At 42.6% G+C, this 24,861-nt stretch overlaps 1 protein-coding gene across 6 annotated transcripts in view; it reads right to left on the bottom strand.

The window, feature by feature from the left end:
* Positions 1-24,861, bottom strand: part of RCAN2 (regulator of calcineurin 2) — a 254,032-nt gene that overhangs the window by 86,316 nt on the left and 142,855 nt on the right. Inside the window, exon 1 of one of the 6 annotated variants that reach the window (XM_033102533.1) lies at positions 12,766-13,271. The exons of the other annotated variants lie outside the window; for them this stretch is intronic. Coding sequence (XP_032958424.1) covers positions 12,766-12,852 — 87 coding nt within the window. The 5' untranslated portion in view covers positions 12,853-13,271. Of the gene's footprint in view, positions 1-12,765; positions 13,272-24,861 lie in introns of those variants that run through there. 6 annotated transcript variants of the gene reach the window in all.

Here is a 24,861-nt window from a genome sequence, read left to right on the forward strand (position 1 = left end):
ACCAGCTGACCCAGAAGGGGGTGGCCACATTGGAGCGTGCCTCAGGTCAAAGCTCACCCATCGCATGAAACCTGACAAACTTCTCCTAAGACTGTGTGTTTTGAGATGTCATTAACTCCTTCTGGGCTGTCATACAACGTATGTGAACTCTGGGACTTGAGTTCTCAAGTCATTTATTTAAAAGGTACATTTGTCACCTGCACTAGAAATGGCTACTTGTCCCTCAAAATCTACCTTCCTCTTCTTCTCTTTATAACAGAATCCTGATTTTTAGCCTGGCACAGCACCACCAGGAAGAAGGTGGTATTCTCATTCTCTCTTGCATCTCGGTGTGTCCATGTGCCCACGTTTTGTCCAGGTGAATCTGAGACGAAGTGATGTGTGCAAGTAGGAGCCTGCCCTGACAGAGAGGCTCACCCCTCCTCCCCCGTCCTCCATCCTGCTGCCTAAAACAAGGCCTGCAATAAACTCAAGCACCATTAATTCATTCCCTCCTCTAACTTTTATTTGGCATTTACTAAATGTAGACTATTGCACTGAGGTAAAACTACTGGCATGATAGCAACAGGATGTGTTATCAAACTTTTCTTTGTCTTTGCTTTGTGTGTGTGAAACTTGGGGGGATATTAGCCTCGATAAACATATTTTAGTAATGATACTGAGGATCTGGAGGGTGGGGGTTTCCATGTGCACTTGGTATCTTGAGGGGCCCAGAATATTCCAGGTCCAGCATTTAACATCATTGAATCTCTATTCCCATACTGTCAGAAATTTCAAGTGGCATTAGGGCAGACTTTTTGGATAAAGGACATCAACCTGTGATTGTAATTCTGCCTCCCTCCGTCACTGACTAAGTGATTTTCCAGGTCAGGGACAAGGGTTTGGAGCCCTGATTTTAGACTCCTAGACCTAGAAGACAATCAATATAAGCCTGCTGAATTGCATGCACTTCCTGAATACCCAAGGTGTAGGGCTAGCATATATGCCCTTCCATGTCCTCCAATAAACCTTGTTAAATGGCAACCTCATGTCATCCTCAAGTTTGTTGCTTTTCTATTTTGACTTCTTCCCTCTTTAAAAAAAGACAGAAGAATAACAAAAGATAATCAACCTGATTCTTCAAGGATGCTTAGACTCTGCAGTTGAGTTCTCAGGCCCTCATCCTGTCTGGCTGGGACGTAGGGCCCCCCTCCACCTCTACACTTGCCTCTTTTCAGCATCAGCCTCAGTGTAGCCACAGTCACACGACAGCAAGGGGACTTTGGGTCAGAACAGGTGGAAGGGTCTCTCCTCTTCTTAAGACGCTTCCCATGAGCAATCCAATTGGATTTGAGCGTAAGGTCCAGACTCCTTCATAATGTGGTCCTGGCCTCTGTATAATTCTGCATCCACCCAGAGCTCTACTTCCTAGAAGTCACTACTTTCCCTGGCATTTCTGCTTTGGTGCAGGCCCCGCCCTCTCCCAGGGATACCCTTCCCTATTTCTATCTTTCTTCCAGCTGTTGAATATCTACTTAACCTGTAAAGCTGTGACTTAAGAATTACCTCTTTGGGGAAACCTTTCCTCATCATCTGAGACCACCTTCTTATAGGTTTCTGTAGTGTTCTGGGTTTACTCAAATCGTGGTGTCGTCCAAACTCTGTGTCTATTCACCACCTTTACCCCTCCATCAGCCTATGAAGCCCTTGAGGGCAGGTGGCAGGCCTCCATTCCTGAATTCCCAAGGACTGAAGCAGTGCTTACTACCTAACAAGGGTTCGGTCATGTTTGTTAAATGTGTAATGAATGGATGAGGTGCCTCACGAATCCTGTACACAGACATCAGTGATTATTTATCCATCACCTAGGTCCTAACAACTTTTAACCTAAGTCTGCACCTTTTTTTCATTTTACACGTCTGGAGAAAGTCATAAATTAAGCAGTAGTATGAAATCAGGTCTTTTTGCCTCTGAAGACCAAGTTGCTTTCCTCTAAACCAGTACACCAAATTCTTGGTTCCACCTCCAGAAACTATGCAATAAGAATGGGAAGTAAAAATGAGTAAAAACTTGAGTGTTTATACAGATTGCGTACATTGTTTGGGGACTACTTCTAACCTGATTTTCTCATGAAAAAAATAATACTTTCTACCTACATCAGAAGGTATGAGGAAGCATTCATTGAAAGAGGATTCAAATCTTCTGAAGCTTACATAAATGTCGATTGCTGTTGATTATATGCTAAGTGTTATTTAAATATAGGCCATTATTTTGCTGAGCACTTTTCCTTACAAAGGGAGAATATAAAATAAACCATTCACTATCCCTCTCATTCACAATTCAGATTTACTGCTTATTCATTCAGGCAATAGATAGTAGGACTTTTAGTTTAGTCGTTATTTTATTATTTTTAAGTATTACAGAATTGTTGACTGATTTTATAAGTTAATAAGCAGTCAGAGGTAAGTATGCATGGCAGAATACAGAGTTCCTAGGGCAAAATGCCTATTAAGCAAAAGAGATATTGAGCTCAGCTCAGGTAATTAATCTAATTTCTACCTATCACCGCAGTTTTAAAGCAGAAATGGGAAGTGAAGGTCAAGGTTAAAAGTACTGCAATTATACTTTAGTGTTACTGTGGTGAAACCAGTCTCTAACTTCACTTAAAATTGCTGCTCAGAGACAGATGTAAATATATTTTGAAGACATTGCTTCTGAGCTCCATCTCTCTTTTCCTTATGGGCTTCTTGTCTTAAAACCTCTGTGTGCTGCCATATAAACCTGGTCCTGGATCTATAAATCTACATAGACCATCCCTTTCAAAGAAGGTGGTCTAACAGCATGTTCAAGGTCACTGAGAATTGGAGCTTATCATTCATTTGTTAACACACGTTTTCTCGATGTTACTGCATGGCAGCCTCCAGGAACTCAGAAGTGGACAAAGGGGAAAGCCCCTGCCTTCATGAAGCTTGCATTCAGAGGTGGGGGGAAGGCAATAGACAACGGGGCAGTAAATAAACAGACTATGTCACCTTGCGATTGCGCTGTGATGGTAAAGGAGGCAGGATGAGGGGTGGAGAGTAACCAGCAGGCTGTGCTATTTTCGATTTGGCTGTCAAAGAACAGCTCTATGATAAATGAAGAGGAAGCCAGGTGGACGCCAGGAGGAAGAGCATTCCAGGCAGAGGGCACAGAGCGAGCAGGGTGGTTAGTGCCGAGGGAGAGGAAGAAATGCACGAAGACATGAGATTGGCAAGGTAGTTGGGACAGGTCTGATTGGCCTTGAGGACCACAGCGAGGACGTGGTCTTTATTCTGAGATCGGAGCCTCAGAGCATCTGAACTTTGGCCAGGTGGAGGTGGGGGGTTTATTCAGGCTGCTTCCCTTTCCATGAAGTCAAGTCAAGGCTTCCGTGGAGCGTCATCGCTACACGCCGCACCCCCAAGTGGCTGCAGAGTGAGGACACTTCCTGTTTATCCAGAACCCTCATTTCCTGCTGCCTCCTACTCTAACGGGGCCTCTTACCCAGGGACACTTGGAAAAGACAAGAAAAGTCACAAACAAGGGACGAGACATAGCCTGAGAACGGCAGCATCCATGCCCCCTGTCTGGGTCTGTGGTTCCTCACTCCTCTGCTGAGCCAGTTACTTCGCACTCGGCTGCTGTGACCTCCGAGTGTCACTGAGGTAGGTCACTGCTGCCCCTGTGCAAAGACGAGTGGAAAACTTCAGGGGACGAGTCTGACATAATTAGGGGCAGGTAAGGTAAAGTGCCCTGGCAAGAAAACCCCAAACTCCATATAAGATGTGTACTAATAATAACGATGATGGTGACGACGACGACGATCAGAAGGGTTAACAGTACTTGTGCACACTCTGTCTGCCGGTCACTGTTAAGTTTTTTAAATAGACTCAAATGCATTTCATCCTCACTGCCAAGCTATGAGGGAGGCACTATGATTTTCTTCATTTTGTCGTCAAGGACATGGAGGCAGAGAGGTAAGGCAATTTGCTCAAGGTCACAGAGTAAAGAGCCGAGTGGCCAAACAGAATTCTAAGCAGGACGTCTGACTTGGGGGCTGAGCTTGCTTCCTTCTCACACGTCCTACGTGGGCATAGGAGGCCTCTTTACAGTCAAAACAGCATCGTCCTTTTGGGGAAAATGGAAGCGAGTGGAATAAAGGCCAGCGCCGCATGACAGAGCACAGGCTTTTGCATCCAATGGGACTGATAATCTCAGTATCTTCAGAGCTAGTGTGAGGCCTAGAACATGGAAGGTACTCAGTACATATCCGATGTGTCAATGAATGAATAAACACACTTTGCATGGTGCCTGACAAATAGTAAGTGCTCAGTACATTGCTGCAATTACTAACTTTGCTTCTGGCTTGTATATCCTGTTCCAGGAAGGGTGGTCTGAGAAGACTGTTTTCATCAATACCTAAAGGCACTGTGAAGTCACAGAAGATGAAATCAATTCTATCTGACGTCCTATTGATGCAGGTTATAATAATATATCCAGGGATCTTGTGTTGTGTCGAACAAATCTCCGGTCCAAGTTTTCTCCTTATGAATTACGTGATCTTGCTTCCTTCCTGAGATCTGTGAGGAAGCCGGGTTTCGCATAATTTGGAAAGCACTGTCCAAAGTAAAATGTCATTATTATGATAATTAATATTTTCACCACTGCGGCTCTACAATTCGTCACTCACCGCTCACCAAGTCAACGAAAAGTGTTTGGTGACATCAGAAAAGAGATGGAATTCTCACGCTAGGTGTTACCTGGGTTTTCCAGAAGACTTTGTTTCCCCAACTAGATGGCATAGTTAAAGTTTGGAACACATTTTAAAACAAAATCCGAAACAGACGCTATACCTACAAATGCCACATTAGATTGATGGAGAAAAGTAAAATGCTCTCAACTACTGATTATGTAAAGGTAGTGTTCCCACCTCTGAGAAGAAATAGAAGACAAAAGCGGTGTTCTGAATACTAGAGTAAATATTACAAAAGAGCTCAATCTTCTAAGATTTACATTTTTTCCCAATAATTGATTAATAGCTTGTTAATCAATCCTTAGGGATATTTTGGTGTCAAAGAGTGAAGCAGACCACAGTCTGAGTTCCACTTCTGTCAATTAATAGCTGTGTGATCTTTCACAAAAACTTAACTTCTCTGATCAGGAACCTGTTTACCATGGGGCAGATAAATAGATGCCTTGGGCTATTACGCAGGTGACAAGGAGTACCTGGTGTGTGACATATGCCTGGCACTTAGAGGTATTTAGTAAATGAAAAAGTTAGAATTTTTAAAGCTGCCTACCTTGATAACATATAATAGTGATCCATACAGATGCCCATTTCTGGGGGTTTACATTTGTCATCATGTGGGATGATTAAAGTCCAATCTTTGGGGCACAAAATGAACACTGCGCATATATTCCTTCAGAGACACCAGAGAAGGAGGTGGAAAAAATCATACAACTAAGCAGCCAACTACCCTACCGTTGGGACAAGTAGAATATTAAGGAAGATTCTCTTGGCAGGGTTGAAAGCTGGTGCATAGTCCTATCTAGCAAAGAAGGATAGATTTGCTAAAGTCATCTTTCTGGAAACTCAAAGGTCAAGATCTTTTCGAAAGCCTTTTAAAAAATATCCAGAGCTAGTATATCAGATTCTGGAGAGAGTAACTGTGCTACTAGGCTGCAAGGACTTAAACACTCCTTTGGTGTTACAACAATTTTTAAAAAGGCCATGAATTTCTTAGTGTTTTTTTCCCCCTGAATGAATTGTTTAGCAATTGTTTAGGCTTCTGTTCAACTATTTTGCCAAGAACCTCCAGGCTCCAAATCTCGTACATGGTTAAGAGCACACAGTTTCTAATAGCTAGATAGGCGAGAGCAGAACAGAAAATGCTTTCTACGACAATGGAGATAAAAAAAGAAATATACAGTATATACATACATACATTTTCATATGCGTGTGTGTGTGTGTGTGTGTATGTGTGTGTGTGTGTGAGGGGTGATCAAAACATATGGTGAATGTTTAAATTTAAAAAATTTGCTTAAAAGACACATTGTCATTAATTCCCCTCAAAATACTTTCCCTTGCTTCGAACACACTTATCCCATTGTTCTTGCCAATTGCTGAAGCAGTTCTAGAAGTCCTTCCTGAGTATCTTTAGTTGCGCTGTCATGGCTGCATCAATGTCCTAAATCGATTCAAAACGCTTACCTTTCATAGTCATTTTGACTTTGGGGAAGAGCCAGAAGTCGCATGGTGCCAGATCTGGTGAATAAGGTGGATGAGGACACACCATAATATTTTTATTTGACAGAAATTGCCGTACCAGAAGCGATGTGTGACTCGGAGCCTTTCTGTTGTGATCAACAAATACAGTCAATGCTGCTGCCAAGTGCCATCCAACGGAAAGGCAGGGATCTTCAATATGGGAAGTGGTGCATCGAACCTTAGTAACTGTGTGTGACAAGTTTCAACTTGTTCAGTGCAGTCAGTTGAGTGTGAACTACAGTTGAGAGAAGGTGTGTTTTAAAATGTGCTGTAAATCATCCTCCACCATGACAACACTCCACGTTACAAATCGCTTCTGGTATATGGCAATTTCTGTCAAATAAAAACATTACGGTGTGTCCTCACCCACCTTATTCACCAGATCTGGCACTATGTGACTTCTGGCTCTTCCCCAAAGTCAAAATGATTCACACCTCTAGATACATTTGCCTTGAAAGAGGAGTATGAAAGCACATATAGTGAATATTTTCTAGGGAAGGTCTAGTTGGGGGATATTTTATTCTCAAATACTTTTAAGATAAGTTCTCCATTCTAGGTAGGGTGGAGAGTATATATAACATTTTATCTGCTTGAAGTCCTCTTTAAATTATCTCAAGTTTTTAAAAATTGTGGTTTAGACTCAGCTTAGACTTAGAGCTGAAAAAGGATACATTCCCTTTACATGAAGATAACATAAATTATTCCTTTACATAAAGAAATTCTGGACCAGGCATGGGTTGGAGAGTTTGTGACCTCCTTGGAAAGCTGGGCTATTCACTACAAAGTTGCAATGCCTAGTAAGCTTCCAACCTAAACAGGTCAAGTGATAATAAATGTTTCAGTTATCACATTCTTTCTTATTTGTCACTTCTAAGCATCATTAGAAAGTACTAAAACAGCCGATTATCAATTATTGATAGTGGTACTCAAACAGAATCACTAAGGATGCAAATGGTACTCGCTGAGTTTTACAGTAAAATCTGTTTCTTTAGAAGAACAGTGTTAATGAAGATGCTATTTTGTTGCTGTTTTTAAATCAATCTGACACTCAATTTAGAGGTAGCAACTGTCACAGTCTCTGTGACTTTCTAACAGTTAAAAGACCCTTTAAACAGATCAGCAAGTTTTTAGTTGACTTTCCTGCTTAACAATCTCATTAGTTGAACACTATACCTTGTCTTTCCCTAACACGACAGGTGGCTGAAAATTTTGCCTATTAATCTTCTCAGGGAGCCTCTGTCACTTGCATAAAATCACTTCTCACTCTGTGAAAGATGTGTTCTACTTTCTGCAGAGGCAAGAAAATGTTGCACATGTATGGATACTGTTTCTTAAAGTATTTTCTAGGGTTAATTTCTAACATTCACTCCTGCAGTAATTCATTTATTTTCAAAACAGCCCAATTCTAGTCCATTTTATTATCAAAGAAAGAGCAAGTTTTTGTTTTGCTAGAGTGTTAGTATCAGTTATGACCCCCTCCTCTCTGACTACCCCCCCCCCCCCCCACCGCATTATCCCCACACACTCCCTTTGGGTTTTCAGAAGGTAAACATGGTCTGGAGACATATAACACACATTATTTAATATTACAGCCATTGAATAGAGAATGAGAGCTTCTGTTAACATTTTGATTACTAAGTGTTACCATGAATCTCCCTGGAGGGTTTCAAAGTTTGAGAACTAAATCACGCAAACTCTTCTAAGTGACTGAGTGAACACAGGGTTTTTGAAGATGACGGAAGAGCTTTACAGTTCAGCAGAGCCATGAGGTCATGGCTGTGGCCAGATCTTCTCTCCAGCGCTGCCTTTGCACATAAGCCTAAGAAATAGGTGTGGAGCTTGCCCAGCTGTCCTGAAAAATCAACACAAGTTTCTCTTCCAAATCAATGCCCAATGCGCAATACCCACATGTTCACTTGTGCCACTTGTCTCTCCTCATCAGAGTATCATACCAATTGTGCCTCATCCTTTTCCTCCTACGATTCCCCGCCAAACACAACAAATCATTTTAAATTTCCAGTGGTGCAAATGACAAAGAGATTGTATTGTACCAAGGGACCACAGTGTGCTGGTTGTTTGTTTTGTTTTGGTTTTTTTCATAACTCACCCAACAACATGAGACAGTCTATGAGTCAGTGACATCATACCGTTGTGTGAAAAGGAAAACAACTACAAAAGCAAGTCAAGTATCTTTCTCAGTATGATTATCATGTGTCCAGAAGGGCTAAGAGACTTTCCCAAGGTTACATGGATTGGGAAGATGTTGGGAAATCCTCAAAAGCAGAGGAAAGAAAGGAGGACGATGAGTCACCATATAAAGGCCCTGGACTTTCAGAAGGAGAAAGAAAACTCCTAAGATTCCAAGCATAGGAAAACTTAATATGCTGAGAACAAATACCTACTTATCAACAGGCTTAAATATAGCGAGGTAATTTGGTTAAGCACAATATCTAAAAAGGGGCATCCTTAAAAATATAAATTATGCCATGTGATAACGATAGCCTCAGCAGGTCCCTGAATGATTGAATGATAAAAATAGATTAAAAGGGGGGGTGGGTAAGATATGATCACCTCTCTCTGTATTTATTATTCCCTCTCCTGGAATGCTTTACCCTTAGGTCTACATGTCGCTCTCCCACTCACTTCCGAATGACACTGGAATAATGACATTTAATAAACTGTTACCTTCCCAGAGAGGCTTCCATTGGCCATCCATTCAAAAGTGGGCAAAGGAATCTCTAGAGTAAGACAAATATGGCGGAACTTCATTTGCCTGATTTCCTCTTCTTTTTGGTATTATGACCCAGCAGTGTTGGGTGAGTCTCAACATTTCCGACAGTTTACACATTGCTTCTAAAACTGCATACACTAAGTCTCATTTTGGAGGCTATGCGTCAACGTGTTTAAGCAGAGGTTATATTCTAGGTGATTCTTGACCGACCTCACCCATACCTACCTGTGTCTAGAAGACACATGACACTCACTTTATATGATAATCTATGCCTGGGATCCATTCAGATCAGCCAAAATACAAGTTCTAGTCATGGGGCTGGGCACTGCCAATTTTTTTTAAAGCTCTTCATGGAACACCAATGTGCAATCAGGTTGAAGAACTACTGGACCAAAGTAAAATATACATTTAATCCCCCATCTTTGGACCCCTTTCATTTTCCCAAGAGTTCGGCTCTTTGGGGAGGGGAGACTATTTTCAGAAACATAAGAAGAATACTAAAGAAAATTAACCCTACACACACACACACACACACACACACACACACACCCTCAACACTTCATCATATCATTGTTTTTCTATAAAGAGCTTCATATTTCTTCATCTCCCGGAGCACTCTTATGCCATAAAACAGACAGCTAAGTTCACGACACAACTAATGGAATTTCTGGAGAAAGATAAATAGGGCAGAACTCCATTTGCCTGACTTCCTCCTTTTTCAGTACTATTGCTCTAGCAGCTGTGGCAAAATTTAGGAAATCGGAGTCCGAAGGGCCCCTAGTGCAACCAGGTGAGAGCCACCATTGACGATAGGCTTTCTAAGTTGAGATCAGACACTGGATCTGCATGTACCTCTATCCCCTTCAAATAAACCACTGCACTTAGGAAGGGTGTCTGCTGGTTGCCTAACCCTGGGTAGTTGCTTTCCCATAGGGGCAACATGTGGAAAGGAAGGGGCTGTGAAAAGCAATAAAGCCTGAAATCAGGCAAGCTAGACACAGGCAGGTGAGACAAACCCTCACAGAGACCTCCCTTTTCTTTGACAGTAGATATTAAAGACTTTGAAGAAAGGAACTCCTGGCTCCACCATTTAGCTGTTATTGGCAATTAATGAAATTTACCTTTGGGGAAACTTTGTTTGGTGCCAGAATTTTACATTTAACATGATAATAAGCAATGCCCACTCTTGAACTAGGAACATACAGGTTTTCTCAACAACCCTCTTTGGCCAACCTTAATTTATTCATTTTCCCCCTTTTAATAAGCACCAAGTAGATCTTAGCTTGATAATATTGTCACTGTTTTACATTAAATGATTAAATGTTTGAAAGGAAGGGCCATGTGTTCTAAATTGCTAGGGTGTATGTGTGTGTGGGGAGGGCATGCGTGGTGCATGTGTGCGTGTGTGTGTTTGCATTTGGGGGAATGAGAGGGAACACATTTTCCGTGTCCTGGATTGTCACTGTAAACTCAGTTACAAGTAGGACATTCCAATAAACTGGCAAACGTCACCTATCACCTTCAGAGAGGGTCTAAAAGATGACGATGATGATGGCAATAGCTAACATTTACTAAACACTAAATATTTGTCAGGCACTATGCTATTTTTTTCCATGTATAATTTTCTTTAACCTAATACCAGGCCAATGAGGTAGAAACTATTATCCCCACATTACACATGAGAAAACTAAGTCACAGAAACGTTAGGTAACTTGTCCCAAAGAGACAACTCCATTGTGATTCAGAGCTATTTGGCAGTAAGGACATACGACACATCTTTCCGGTGGGAGTCTTCCCAGAAAACCCCATAAATTTCTGATGAACAGTGTCAGTTGCTCCATAATATGACACTGACTCATCTTCTTTCTTTATTTCCCCTCCAATCTCTTAGAATCCTATTGCAGTCAAATGCAATGACTCAACTGGACTGCAAAATGGAATGCTTTCCATCCCCATGCTTTTTCTCTTTCTGTATCAAAATTTACCCGTTATCAAATTCAAGTACCACTTTCTCTATGAAGCTACTCAAGTACACCCAGCTATAAGAATTTTGTGTCCCCTTAATTCCATGAGACACTCTGTTTTGAAGAAATACTCGACAAGCGGTTGTTTTTATGTCTATCTCACAGATACCTATGTTCTATAAATATATCTCAAACTCCTTTCTGTATAAGCACAATGCCTGGCATATTGCATACGGCTAATAAATATTTTCTCACTATCATTTCTTGGACTAAAAAAAGTTTAGACTATCTTATGCAGGGCAAGCATGTAAACAACAGAGAACTAGTGCAAAAGAGAGGAGAACTATGAAGTTTTCATTCCGTTTCAGCAGTTGGTGAAAGATGTCTCTCTACCCAGTTACCCACACCAAACTTCAAATTGATTTTCAGCTGGAGGGCCTTTGAGGACTGCTCTCCCTCTGGAGTGCTTAGGGCAGGTACAACTGGTAGGACTGTGGGTCTTTGCCGGCATGTTTCCATTCCCGATGCAAATACAGGCATTATTTTATTTTCTGACCTCAGGATGACAGGGGTAGACACTTCCACAGCACTGGCATTAAGAGTTGGTACACACAGGGTCACACACTTAAAATACAACAAACCAGACTTTTTCCTCCATTTCAAAAGAGTGATCACGACCACAACACTGAATGACAGAACCATGTGTTATGCTAGTGAACGCGTAAATCTCCACCTGGGAAGTACCTGCACACTCAACAATAAAGAATTCAAGGTCTTCCTTTAAAGGCTAAGTCAAGGGCTGAAAATGATTATGCAATATAATTCCACCTTTCTTCTTCCCATCACACAATGAGCAAACTGTCCTTTGTGTGTGTGTGTGTGTGTGTGTGTGTGTGTGTGTGTGTGTGTGTGAGAAAGAGAGAAAGAGAGAGAGAGAGAGAGAGAGAGAGAGAGAGAGAAAGAGAGAGAGAAAAAACACTGTTTAAATAAAAAGCTTCTACTAGTTCTTATATTAAATATGAGATCAGAGGTGAAAATTCCCATTTTATAAACCTGGAATCCTTTTAATAATACAAAACCAAATGGGAAAATAAATGAGAATGACTACCCCCAGGGAACAATTACCGTGACAATTCAACAATTGCTGCAGACAAACAGCCAAGGCCAGAGCCACAGAATACTAAATCTAAGATGGAAAATGATGCCTGAACTTTCTTTATGGACAGCGGCTCAGGGAAAACGACTTGCTTCCTTCGCCTAACAGAAACAAAAAATTAGGCAGCTGCTCTCCAACTTCGATTTCCAGAGAGCTTGAGGGCAGCCATCTGTAGGGCAGCTTTTGTTCAATGTGAAGACCAGATCATGGCATTTTTAAGTGACATGCCGTGAAGGGGTTACTGTCCCACTAGCAGGGTGTCCTGGGTGTGATGTTTATGATGTGTGCTTCCTTCAGTTAATCATAGATTCAAAACCCCTCTCGACATTCAGGACTGGCAAATTCTCCTTATTGACACAGATAGGAGACTACAAAAACATGTCTACCGTGAAAGGGATGACCGGGGATCACCTCATAGAAAAGGCGAGAAAAAACACTGGGAGACCTTATTGCATTCAAAACGAATGTGCTGTTTCCCTCTTCTAACTTATTCTAATTAATACGGTCACGCTCTCGACACATGCATTCCTAGTATACATAGTGAGCCGAAAACTACCAACCAAAGTCTTGTTTCCTTGAACTAAAAAGGCTCTGCCAAGCAGCCTTGGGGACAGCAATAATGAAACATACGACTACAGGTGCATACCTTAACCTCCTGATTGGTAAAGACCTCGATGTCCATCACACAGGCAATCAGAGTGGAAACATCACAGTCCATGCTAGGGGCTGGCATTCCCCTTCCTGATTTGCAAAAGAGTTAGGCAGCCTCTGAGTTGTGCCTGACGGGGTGATGGGAAGAGCCTCCTCCAGGTGGATGATGCCGTGGCCGGCTGGGTGCTGCCTTGCCCTGGGGACTGCCAGAGCTCTGCACCTGGCGCCCACTCCTGCTGAACGCACGCAGCCCTCCGCGTCTGAAGGAGCACAGCAGAGTCACGAAGGGCTGGCTTTCTCCTGGCAATGACATCACCACAAAGACTGACACAAGCTGAAGCTATTTTTTTCCCCCAAGCCTTTTATCTCTAGGCAGTGCAGTGGAGCAAATTGAACATGATTATGTGCTAAATCTGAACTCAGACTAAATCAATTCAGGCAGCGCTAGCTAGGAACTGAGTCATAGCTGTTGTTTCAGCCGAGTGCTTATGTTTGCAAAAAGCCGGGGGGTGGGAGGGTGGGGGGGGGAGAAACTGACACCAGAGGCTCTATTTGGGGGAGGAGGGGAGGGGGTGAAATAATTCTGCAGATGAGCCTCCTGAGGTGAAGGTGTGACAATTTTCTGCCTCAGAGACAAGCAGGAAGTCGAGGCATTTTGCAAATTGCTTTCCTTCTGTTAATTGTCCTGTGCTGCTCAGAGCAGCCACACATGTTCTGGGCATCCTAATGCATCCCAGTCCCGGGCACAGGCTGAATAGAAATCCATTCTTGGAGTGCCTCAAGATCTGGTCGTCAGTCATTTAGGCAGCCTGGTAAGCGGAGATAATTAGAGGTTTGTGAAATTCTATTTGAAGCACATAAGTGCAGACCAGTAACTCTAAAAGCAGCCTTCCAAGCTCGGGATGTCAGGCCACCTCCAAGGTCATTCACACCCAAAGCAGCCTGTGGAAAGGAGTCACAGCAAACGTCTCAGGTGGGGACAGATGGCAGAGTCTAATGGGCAAACACACTGATGTGGGTCATTGTCAGAGCGGCGGGGCTCTGCTTCACTTGAGACTCGGAACACGTCTGATTGCTTTTCCAGTCTCTTTTTCTGGTTGTGAATCTCTGGAGGGCAGAACCATGGATCATTCACCTTCATATCTTGAGGCTTTAGCAGAGGGTCTAGCACGAGAAGGCAGTAATCGTTTAAAGAATAAAACAAGAGAACAGGGATGGCCTTTCACAGAAGTGAGCCAAAAAAAATTATATGTATATCTCAGATTAGTTTTTCTTTCTCATTAGTTACGAAAGCACCAGTACAACTCACGAACATTCTAGCAGGATTATCCTCTGTGGGAGTGCAGTTTGCATCTCCGGTGGCCATCAGAGCGTAATGATTTGTAACACATTGGTGCCTTTCTAACACACGGTTGAACAAAGTGGTCCAATTTTGCATGCAGTTGAGAAAGGTGACATTTCAGACTAAAGGTAGACGTTCTGTGATTGGTCCTCACTGGACTACACTTGATCCTAGTGTCCCCCTCCAAAAAGGCATTTCCCATGCTCACTGAAACCTGTCCACCAATACAAACATTTACACTGATGAAACTGTGTGTGTGTGTGTGTGTGTGTGTGTGTGTGTGTGTGTGTCACTTACTACATTGTCCAGGGTCTGTGGGGAATATGAAATCATATATGCAGATAATTCAACGAACATTTACTGAACGATGACCAGGTACAAAGCTCTGCACCAGATGCTCTAAAGGATAAAATGATGAATAAGCAAAATTTGCTATCCTCAAGGGCTTAAAATCCAGGGGAGGAGATAAGACATGGAGACAAACACCTATACAACGAGGCAGTGGTGATGGTGGCTGAGGACACACAGACAGCATTTGGGGGTGTTCTGGAGAAAGAGCAATGATGCTGAAGGGAGCTGTGGCAGGAGCGTCACGGAGGAGATGACCTCTGCTCTGATGACCCTAAAACATGGGTAAGACTTTGTCAGACAGAGAAGGGGTGAGGAGAACCCTCCAGATAGGGGCAGCGGACTAGAAATGTCCAGAGGAAAGAAAGAATAGGGTACTTGTGAGACAAGGTACATTGAAGGTTAAATTTGACTGGAGCCAGGGGTAGACAAGGCAACAAGACAGAGACGACTCAAAGCCATGAGGGGCCCTTAGTGTCTATCTGATTAACCATGGAATGCCAAGCAAAGTTTTTGAGAAAGAAAATGGGAGATATATATATATATATATATATATATATATATATATACACACAACACACACATATACATATTTATACATATATGTGTATATATATAGTCAGCTAAACTGTAAAGGATATACAAAGATGAATGCAATTTTGAATACCGTTAACATCTATTCAAAAAGCAAACTGAAGAAATGGCTTGTTTTTTCATATGCCATGGCATATGCTAAAATATATTTTTAAAAGGTCTCATGGCAGCAGCATGCTGGTAAGTGTGTAACAATCACCTCTGTGGAGACAAAAGTTCAATATGTAGCGTTTGCTGATTTCTGGAGTGTAAATAATCCTATCACGGGTGATTTCAAGCAATCAATATGAAGTCACTTGAACGCAAAGTTGGAAAGCAATGCCTATCATCTATTCACACCGCAGTGTGAGCTGCCTCCAGCACACACTGTTTCATAGTCACGGAAATGCTGGTCCATAGAGGTTAGGTCCAGCATGCGTGTCCAGAGCTGACCAAGGAGCGTACTGGCGTTAGGAGCAACGCATTATAATCACTGGGCTTGTGAATTATTTTGCACTTTCTATTTAGGAAAGAGCTACCAAAAGACACGTGTTATTTCAAGAAAAAGTGCCTTGCTATACTAAGTCTTGGCAGGAGGACATTTGTCTATCCAGGAAGCAGAGTCCTGCTCAAAATTGTAAAATAGGTAGTTTTTCGGATGTAGCCTCAGTTTCTCCTTTCTGATTTGTTTCTGCCCTGGAGATTCCCTCCTATACTCAAGAACCCATAAACTTTACGCTTTCCTCTTTTAAAATAACTCTTCAAGGACACAGCTCTCAATTCATTTATATTAGCATGAAATGACTAATAACTCATAGCATTACCCATCACAGAGGAATCTGTATTTTAACAGGGGACCAAATCTTAACTTGAGTATATAATGGTTTTAGGGTAGAATTATAAGACATCAAGAGCATATGATGATTCTGAAATAAAATTGCTTTTTTTAATAGATTGGTTCAACAAATCAGATATACAACACAATTGCCTATACAAAACACTCATTTTTCTATAGACCAGGGCCCCTAGGGGGTTTCCCTGTTAAAAGAATGTCCTGTTTCTCTAGACAGAATGTACTTCCTAGAGCTGGGAGATAACTGGCAGCCTTGGAGGTGTCTAGGGTGTATTTATAAGCAGCTAGCTGATGGCTACAAGGCCCTACATACCCTGGCTCCTGCTGACTCTCCCAGCTCATCGCATATCATTTTCCTCTTTGTTCTCCATGTCCCAGGACCACCGGTCTTTTTGACATTCAAAAAAAAAAAAAAAAGCCAATTCTTTTTCATCTCATGGCCTTTGCACTTGTTATTGACTTTGTCTGAAAATACCCAGATCTCCTCACGGTGGCTGGCTCCTTCTTCTAACCCAGCACTCACCACAGATATTGTGTCCTTGGCGAAGCCTTCCCTGATCGCCTAAAATAAAATATGTGTACACATGCGTGTGCATGTGCGCGCGCACACACACACACAGAATCAATCATTACCTAGCATCTTCATTTTAATTTTATTCATAGCACTTTTCACTGTTTGAAATTACTGTTCATATAGTTCTTTACTTGTTTATTGCTTATTTTCCCAACTGAAATTTAATCTCCACAAAAGCAGAGATTTTTTGCTTATTCTGTTCCCTTCTATATTCTTAGGGGCTAGAAAGTGCTTTACATTTTCTCGGTACTCTAATAAATATCTGAAGTATGAATGGATAAGTGAGTGAATCTTAAAAGGTAAGGAGAGGGACTCAACCCAATAGAGGTGCCTCCTGATCTAGGCGTTATGGGAAGGTCCTTGCAGGACGATACATGGTTGTCTGAGTTCATTAATCACCCCCATGCCTAACAGCTGAACACCTTGGCACCCCGCTCTGCTTAAGAACACGCTGCCTACCTGGAGTGGTCAGCAAATCTTAGGACTCATCCAAACCCCCCGCTCTTCCAATGACTGACCACATTAAGGGAACAGACAACATGGTGCCAACCCCTCAAGGGAAGACCACTTCCCTGCCCCTCAGGCCAGGCAGTTCTCTAAGAGGACGGACAGCCGAGCTGATGCACTGACCTCCACGTGAGCAGGAGACATGCCTCTTTCAATCCTAGGAGCAGCAGCCACAGCTGTTTTGCTAATGAGCATAGATGTTCCCATTACAACTACGGATTGCCAAAGGCTTTGCTCCTCCGACGTGTCCTTCTGGATCACTGAAGCTGTTTTTCAGCTTTATTACAGAAAATTTCAAAGACATCCAGAAGTAGAGAGAATAGCGCAATGCGCTTTCATGCACCCAACACCGAGGTGCAAGAATAACTTAGGGATGATCTCTGCCAGTGGGTCTCAGAGTGTGGTCCCAGACCCACAGCCTCAACACCTCCTGGAAACTTGTTAGAAAAGCAAATTCGTAGGCCACACTCAAGACTGAATCAAACGCTCTGGAGGTGAGACCAGTATCGTATTTTAACAAGCCCTCCGGGTGATTCTAAGGCAAGTGCAAGTCTGAGAACCACAGGCCCCATGTCCCCACCCACCCCCCACTCACTCCGGGTGATTTTGAAGCAGACGTCTGACATCACAGCACTTGGTCTGTAAATAGTTCCGTGTAGGTCTCTAAACGGCTAGGGTTCCTCTTTTGAAATCACAATACCTCTCATCATGAAATTCCAAAAGCAAGGATAGCTCCTCAGTATCGTCAAATATCCTACCAGGGTTTACATTTCGCTAACTGCCCTACAGATGTTCCCTTTACTCCCCATCCCCTCCCTGGGCCCATTCTGCTGCCCCTTCCTTCCTTCTTTCCTTCCTTTGTTTAATAGTTTGTTTACACTGGGATCCAAACTGCCCGTATCTCTCATGTTTCATCAATAGCATCCTCCTCCATCTCTTCTTTGTTTCTTCCTTGTAGTTTGTTGTTGTTGATGATGAAACCGTATTATTTGCCCGTTAGAATGTTCCTCAGTCTAGATTTTCTTGATGACCTCCACTTAGTGGCATTTAACCGGTTCCTCTGCTACCTGTCGGTCCTGCTAATGAGATCCAGAGGCTTGATAGATTCAGCTTTGGCAAGACTCCTTCCTAGATAGTGGTGTGTACTTCCATGGGGTGGGGGGTGGGGGTCTGGAAGGCCCAGGTGTCTCCCTTTTGTGTATTGGCAGCCTCTCACGCTCAAGGCCTAGATTCATTCTTTCCTTCGTAGTTGCAAAATGATGGTAATACGTCTTCATTTATCTATGGAATACTTCCATTAAGAGGAACTACTTCTCATCTACTATGTAGTTCCCCTGAGCTGCATTTTTGGAAGACAGGCAAAAATAAAAGGCATTCTTTTCCTTTATTAGCTAGTGAGAGAGAGAGAGAGAGAGAGAGAGAGAGAGAGAGAGAGAGAGAGAGAGATTTGTTCCCATATTATCCTTCAAAGATCACTGAGGGTTTTTTCTTTTTTAAGCATCATTATGAATTCGTTAAACATATTTGATGGGTTTAAATCCATTGTAGTTTTGTTACTGATACTTAAATTGCCCCTCTTTGGCTGGTGAGAGTCTCACGAGGTTGGTTCCCGTGTCATTTTGACACAATTCCAGTCACCTTCTGGCATGACAAGGTGTTCCAGGCTCATCCTGTCCATCTCTTGCCCCAGATCAGGAATCAGCCATTTCTCCAATGAGCCTCAGTTCCATTTAGTGAGTATTTCAATGTATTTTAAGATCCTAGTTGATATACTTAGATACACAGAGAGGTGCTGTTTGCACTGGGTGGTTATTGCTTATAAACTTTAGTGGACAGAACGAGGACATACACAAATATATTTTAAAGTTAGCATGTATCATGAATTCAGACTGATGATTCCAATTCAAACACAGGACTACTGTGTTTGCCCTGAAACTCATCAGGCTTCCATCTGCATCCTCTTAATTCCACATCAAATATCTTGGTTCTAACCAGCAACACAATTACCCCTTTGCCTTACCCCACACTATACGCACAGCAGCCTCAGAATCGCCATTATTAATACTACCAGGAACAATTATAGATTTTTTCCCCAGGTTTTTTTTTGTTGTTGTTCTGTTTTGTTTTGTTTGTCCTTTTGGGTAGAGCGCACACAGGAGGTACATAGCACTGAGTCTTATAAATCACTTGGAATAGTTCCTGTATTCCACCAATTGGATACCGAGTTAGGTTCATCGGTTTCTAAAATGTTTACTTTTAGAAACATCTACTTTTAAAGGTTCATTTGTTTCTAAAAGGTTTCAAAATTTGTTTACTTTTTTTCAAAAGTAAAACCTTTTGATTCACAAGGACTGCCTTCCCGATTCAATTTAATTTTGTTTTATAATTATGAAAAAATTATTATATGGTTCACAAATCAAAAGCAATCTACAAAGAAATCTAGCTTCTATCCCTGTTTTCTCCAGCCCATTCCTCCCTAACACCCATACATGTTACTTTATCTTTATTATATATCCATTCTCATTAAAAAACAGTACAAACAAATATATGTATATTATTTTCCCTCCCTGTCTTAGACCAATGATAGTCTATTTTGTACACTTTTCTGTCTTGCCTTTATCACTAAAAATCATGATCCTAGAGATCACTCCATAGTACTATGTAGAAATATTCCTATTCCCTTTTTATAGCTGTATAGTATTTTACTGTGTGGATTTACCAAGTGTGTGCAACTAGGCCCTTATTACTGGGGGCCTGTTTCCAGTTGTTTGCTACCGTGTTTCCCCGAAAATAAGACCTAGCCGGACAATCAGCTCTAATGCGTCTTTTGGAGCAAAAATTAATATAAGACCCAGTCTTATTTTACTATAAGACCGGTTATAATATATAATACAATATAATATAATGTAATATAATATAATATTATAATATCAGGTCTTATATTAATTTTTGCTCCAAAAGACGCCTTAGACCTGATTGTCCGGCTAGGTCTTATTTTCGGAGAAACACGGTAGCAAATACAGTGCAGCAAGAGATAGACTTTGCTCATGCTTTTTCATCTTTTGCCACTGCATCTTTGGAGCAGATTCTAGAAGTGGAATTGCTGGGTTAAAAGGCAAACATATACGTAGTTTTGCTCGATACAGCCAAATTCTCCTCCGTAGGAGCTGCTGTTTTGCTTCCCCACCAGCAATTTATGAGAAAGTGGTTTCCCCACAGCAGGTGTTGCACACTGTGCTGGACATCTGCCCACCTGGTGAGTAAGGTGTGGTTATCCAGCGGAGCTTTGATGTGCATTTCTCTTATTATGGGGACATCTAAGGATCTTTCTACATGTGAACTAGTACAGCATTGTTCCAATTAGTACCTCCCCATGTTTTCTCCATGTAGTGCAGACTCCATTTCTGACTGGAGCAAGCAAAATGTCCTAACCACCAACTAACATTCCTCAGTGATTTTAGTTTGCATTAATCTACTTATGAGCAAGGTAGAACATCTGTTCATATGGTAGGAAGGAACCGTGTGCCTTTCTTCTAGGACACCTCACTGAGGGCTGGTCATCACATGCCAAAAACGTTCTCACCTTAGGGATCTTGCATTTGGTGTTCCCTTAGTTGGAATGCCATGTCCCCTGATCTCAGCAGGGCTCATCCTTCCGTAGCACTCAGGTCATTGCTCACATGCCCCTGCTTCAGAGAAGCCTGCCCTCATCAGCCCATCTAAGCCGCACTCTTCTCACTATCTCCTTGCCCCGTTTTATTTTTCTTCAAAACACTTATCACTAATTGATGTCATATATTTATTGGTGTAGTTTCTGTTTATCTCTCCCTTTGGAATATAAGTTCCACAAAGGCAGAGCTCCTCTACTTTGATCCTGTGGTACCCCCACGTGCCTACAGCGGGGCTGCCACGTAGTGTGAATTTAATGAATGTGTGTTAGGAGAATGAATGACTGAATGAGTGGAATCCTTTTGCTCTGAGAGCCAGGTGAGAATAGGTGCTGCTGGGAACATGGACAAGAAAGAAGTCGATCACATGAGTTCCTAAGAAGGGAGAGTGAAGCAAATGAAGGTGCCTCAGCTCACTGGGCAATGGGGATGGTGAGGTGGGGGCAGGGGAGGCCCAGAAGAAGTGAGGACACGGGAAGGGGAAAAAGAGGGACGCAAAATGCAAACTCCCCGTTCTTTAGAAGTCCCGTGCTAAGTGGCAACTGCAACAGACTCGGGGACTGTCCTCATCCCACCACTGCCCAGTTAGCACCTCCTGGGGTCCTACAAATATCTTACAGCTAATCGCCGACTGGCTCTCCGAAGAAGCCACCGTCATTTCTTCTATGCCTAACCCTCCTCCCCAGTTCCCAGGGTTTTATCCCTGCCTTGATCCATTGTTTAGGAAGACAAATTTCTCCCTCCCCATCCTCCACATCTGCATCTGATGGTACATCTTAGATTGGGCAGGTCTATGCCTAAGAAGCCGATACATTTGAAAAGTTACAGCGATGAAAATAAATGGGGTGTTTGCTGAGCACTCCTGTCTTCTGGGCATCGAATTCCCTGGGAATTGCTCTTCCTCTTCGCATCCTGGATTCACCAGAGGGCGGCCTGACCAGGCCAAGCCAGTCAGAGTTTGTGAGGATTTTCCAAACCAAAACGGGGCCAAAAGCATCAGTCCCCTGTGGTCCCAGGAGCTTGGGGCTATTGCTGGCCAAGTGTTTCCAACATTAAACCAAATTCAGACATAAACAGAAAGAAAACATAGAGAAAGGAAGTCCTTGGAAGCATTGGAGTCCTCATTTCTAGTTATTCCTGAGGCCCAGTGGCACCGTCCTTCCATGGGTCACTTATTCCACTCTCCCCTTGGTTATAGTAAATATTCTAGTATCATACCAACCAACGCCTCCCTTTTCTCCCAAGCTAATTCAGATACCGTTGCAACCAGAAAAGTCCTGGCTAACACACACACACACACACACACACACACACACACACGCCTAGGTTAAATAAGGGACAATAAAGTAGGAGTCATTCACTGGGGCCATTCAGGTTTCCAAATTGCCCCCGGAAATGTCCTCATCCACCCAATTAGACTTGAGGGGAGGGAGCTGGTACCATCCTCAACCTCCCTTCTGAGGTGACAGCTAAGTCCCAGAGGGGGATCTACACAGAAAACCTCCTCACCAAACCACCTCTCTATATCCACTCACTTTACCCGCTCATCCCTCCTTCAGGTTGTAGAGCTATCTACAACCAGCTTTTGGTCACCTGCTTTGAAAATGTGTATGGTAGTCTGATACCTACTCTGTTTGGAATGTCATAGTTACGATTTTATCCTGGTCTTAGTTGAAACTTGAAATTTATCATCTTGTCGCACTATCACTTACTTAGGGCTAATCTTGTGAAGTCACTCTGCAAAAATTCATTAGCATTCTGTTATTTAAACTTCATGATAGGCCCCATTGAGAGAGTAGAAAGTAATTTGCCCAAGGTCAAACAGCTGGAGAGGGGTGGAGCTAGGTTACATCCAAATGGCTGGTCTCCAAAGTGTGAGGTCTTAAAAATCTTTAATGTTCTGGAGGAGAGACTGTGAACACATCTGCTCTCTGGGAATAATTCTAGTGAGGATGTGAAGGCTGGATTGGAAAGTAACAAAGGCAGGAGTGAAGAAAACTGGTATCTCAAAGAAACTTTAGGAGGGTACAAATCAACTTGGCTCCATTTGTTTTACTGAATTATCTAAGTCAGTGGCAATGATGAACCAAATTCGGCACTGAGCAATGCCATAGCCATTGTAGAAATATAAGAGAGAACTCAGTGACCAGACTGGAAGGGGGAGAGGGGGAGGGGTGTCAGGGACAGGGAGGGAGGTGTTCCTCAGGTAAGGTTTCAGAGTCTTGTCTCCAAGGCGAAGAGGGTGCCAGTGACAAGGATAGGTTTCTTAAAGAGATGAAACATTCCCACCCACCAGCAAAATCAAGAAAACCTTCAAAGAAAGAGTAAGGCATTTGCTATGGATGCTGGATAGAACTAAGAAGGTCTTATAAGCAAGGTCTTATAAGCAAGGTTAGGGGTTTGTTCATGGACCAGTGACCAGCCCATTTAGTTGGAATATAAAGTCTGAGCAGGGCAATGATGAGTTAGTTACAAGATCGGAAAGGGGCGGGGGGCTGTGGCCACACAGATGACGATTTTGAGCGCCAGGGTGAAGAATGAATATATTTCACTCAGGAGGGTATGGGAGCTATCAAAAGTTTATGAAAAGATCTAGGTTGAACTGAAGTGGAGAAGGACTGTAAATTTTGGTAATTCCAAACTCTTGCCAGAAGGCACCGAATTAGGCCTGGATTATGGAGATGCAATAGGAATATAGAGAAAGAAATGGATATGAGAAACACCGTGGAGAAAAAATGTTCAGGATTTCACGATGAACTGGTTGTCAAGGTAACGGTTGGGGTGGGGAGTGAAATGAGGAGGAAGGCAGGTGGAGTTAGCAGAGAAAGGGAGGCAGGGAGGTCAGGAGGAAGGAAGAAGATTCTGAAGTTCCAAGCCTGGGTAGATGGAGACAATTTTATGTGAAATAGCTTAGGTAGGCAGGTGAGAAGAGTAAATTGTGGTCAGTTTTATACACCCATTATAGTGAGATACACATTTAGTCATTTCAATCTTTAGCAATTATCATTAATCGTCACACTAGCAAAAAGGCAAAAAAGGAGGGCATGGGTAACAACTGAGAAGATAACTTACAGTGGTAACAGGTACTTGTCTTTATAGGTATTAATTAGGGATGCATGTTACTGCAAAGCTCTTATAGTTGTGAGAAATCAAGCCTCTAGAAATGACTCCTTCTCACCTTATCTCCATTTTGCTCTCCTACTAAAATCTACCGCATGGAAAAAAATAACAGGACATCTGTGAATAGTGGTCCTTCTCTGCAACTGTTCCTACTCTCTTTTTATAAAGGTCTAGACTTTAGTTTGAGGTGTACATACATAAAAGTATTCGATGTGTCTCACTCATTATTTGAAATTAAAGAATCGTGAAGCAAAACAATACTTCTAGAAAAGCAACTGTACCATTTTTTAACCTGAACTTCTATCCACTAAGCCTGCTAGTCTTCCTGTGCTCCCTGTTTTAATAGTGACACCACCTCCCACTAGCGTCAGAGCCTCGGTCATCCTTGATTCCTTCCATCAGCAGTCCATAGCCTGACGACAGTGCAGGGCTGGTTGACCCAAAGGATCAATGAGGTTGTCAAAAGGCCCCGTCTCTCTGACTCTGTCTTCTGAAGGTCAGTGGCATTCTAAGAGAAGCACTATCTATGTTTGCCATAGGGAGCGGGAGTTAGAGAAGCTTTCCCTAAGCAAGGAATGTTTTGCTGAACCTTGAAAGGTAAGCGGTTTTCTAGATGGCAGGCACGTAAAGAGATGACATTTGAACTGCAGGTGGGGGTGGGGGTGGAATGATGTGTCGAAGTAGGAGACATCGTGAGTAGCCCAATATTGCAGAAATTCCCAGGGGGAGTAGGGGTGGACAGCATGGAAAACACAGCAAGACTGTTAGGCAAGGGCCTGACTGTTTTACGGACAGGAATTTAAATGTCGTCCCATAGGAAGAAAGGACTGGTGAAGGCTACAACAGTAGCATCTTGGCTTTCTCTGCCTTTAATTTCACTGCTATTGATTCCATCTTGCAAACAATCTGCGGTCAGAAAGATCTTTCTAATAAGAAAATACGATCATATTACTGCCCTTGAGAGTGGAATATAAAGTTGGAACCAGGGCTGCATATATGCAAGGAATTATACCGCGGGTCCTCCAAGAACATCATTTCATTCAAGTTGTGTTGTTATAATGTTGATGAGGGAAAAAAATTTGATTCCCGGCAAAAGCCGCGGTCTG

This window comes from Rhinolophus ferrumequinum, chromosome 3 (genome assembly GCF_004115265.2).
Source record: "Rhinolophus ferrumequinum isolate MPI-CBG mRhiFer1 chromosome 3, mRhiFer1_v1.p, whole genome shotgun sequence".
Lineage (NCBI taxonomy): Eukaryota > Metazoa > Chordata > Mammalia > Chiroptera > Rhinolophidae > Rhinolophus > Rhinolophus ferrumequinum.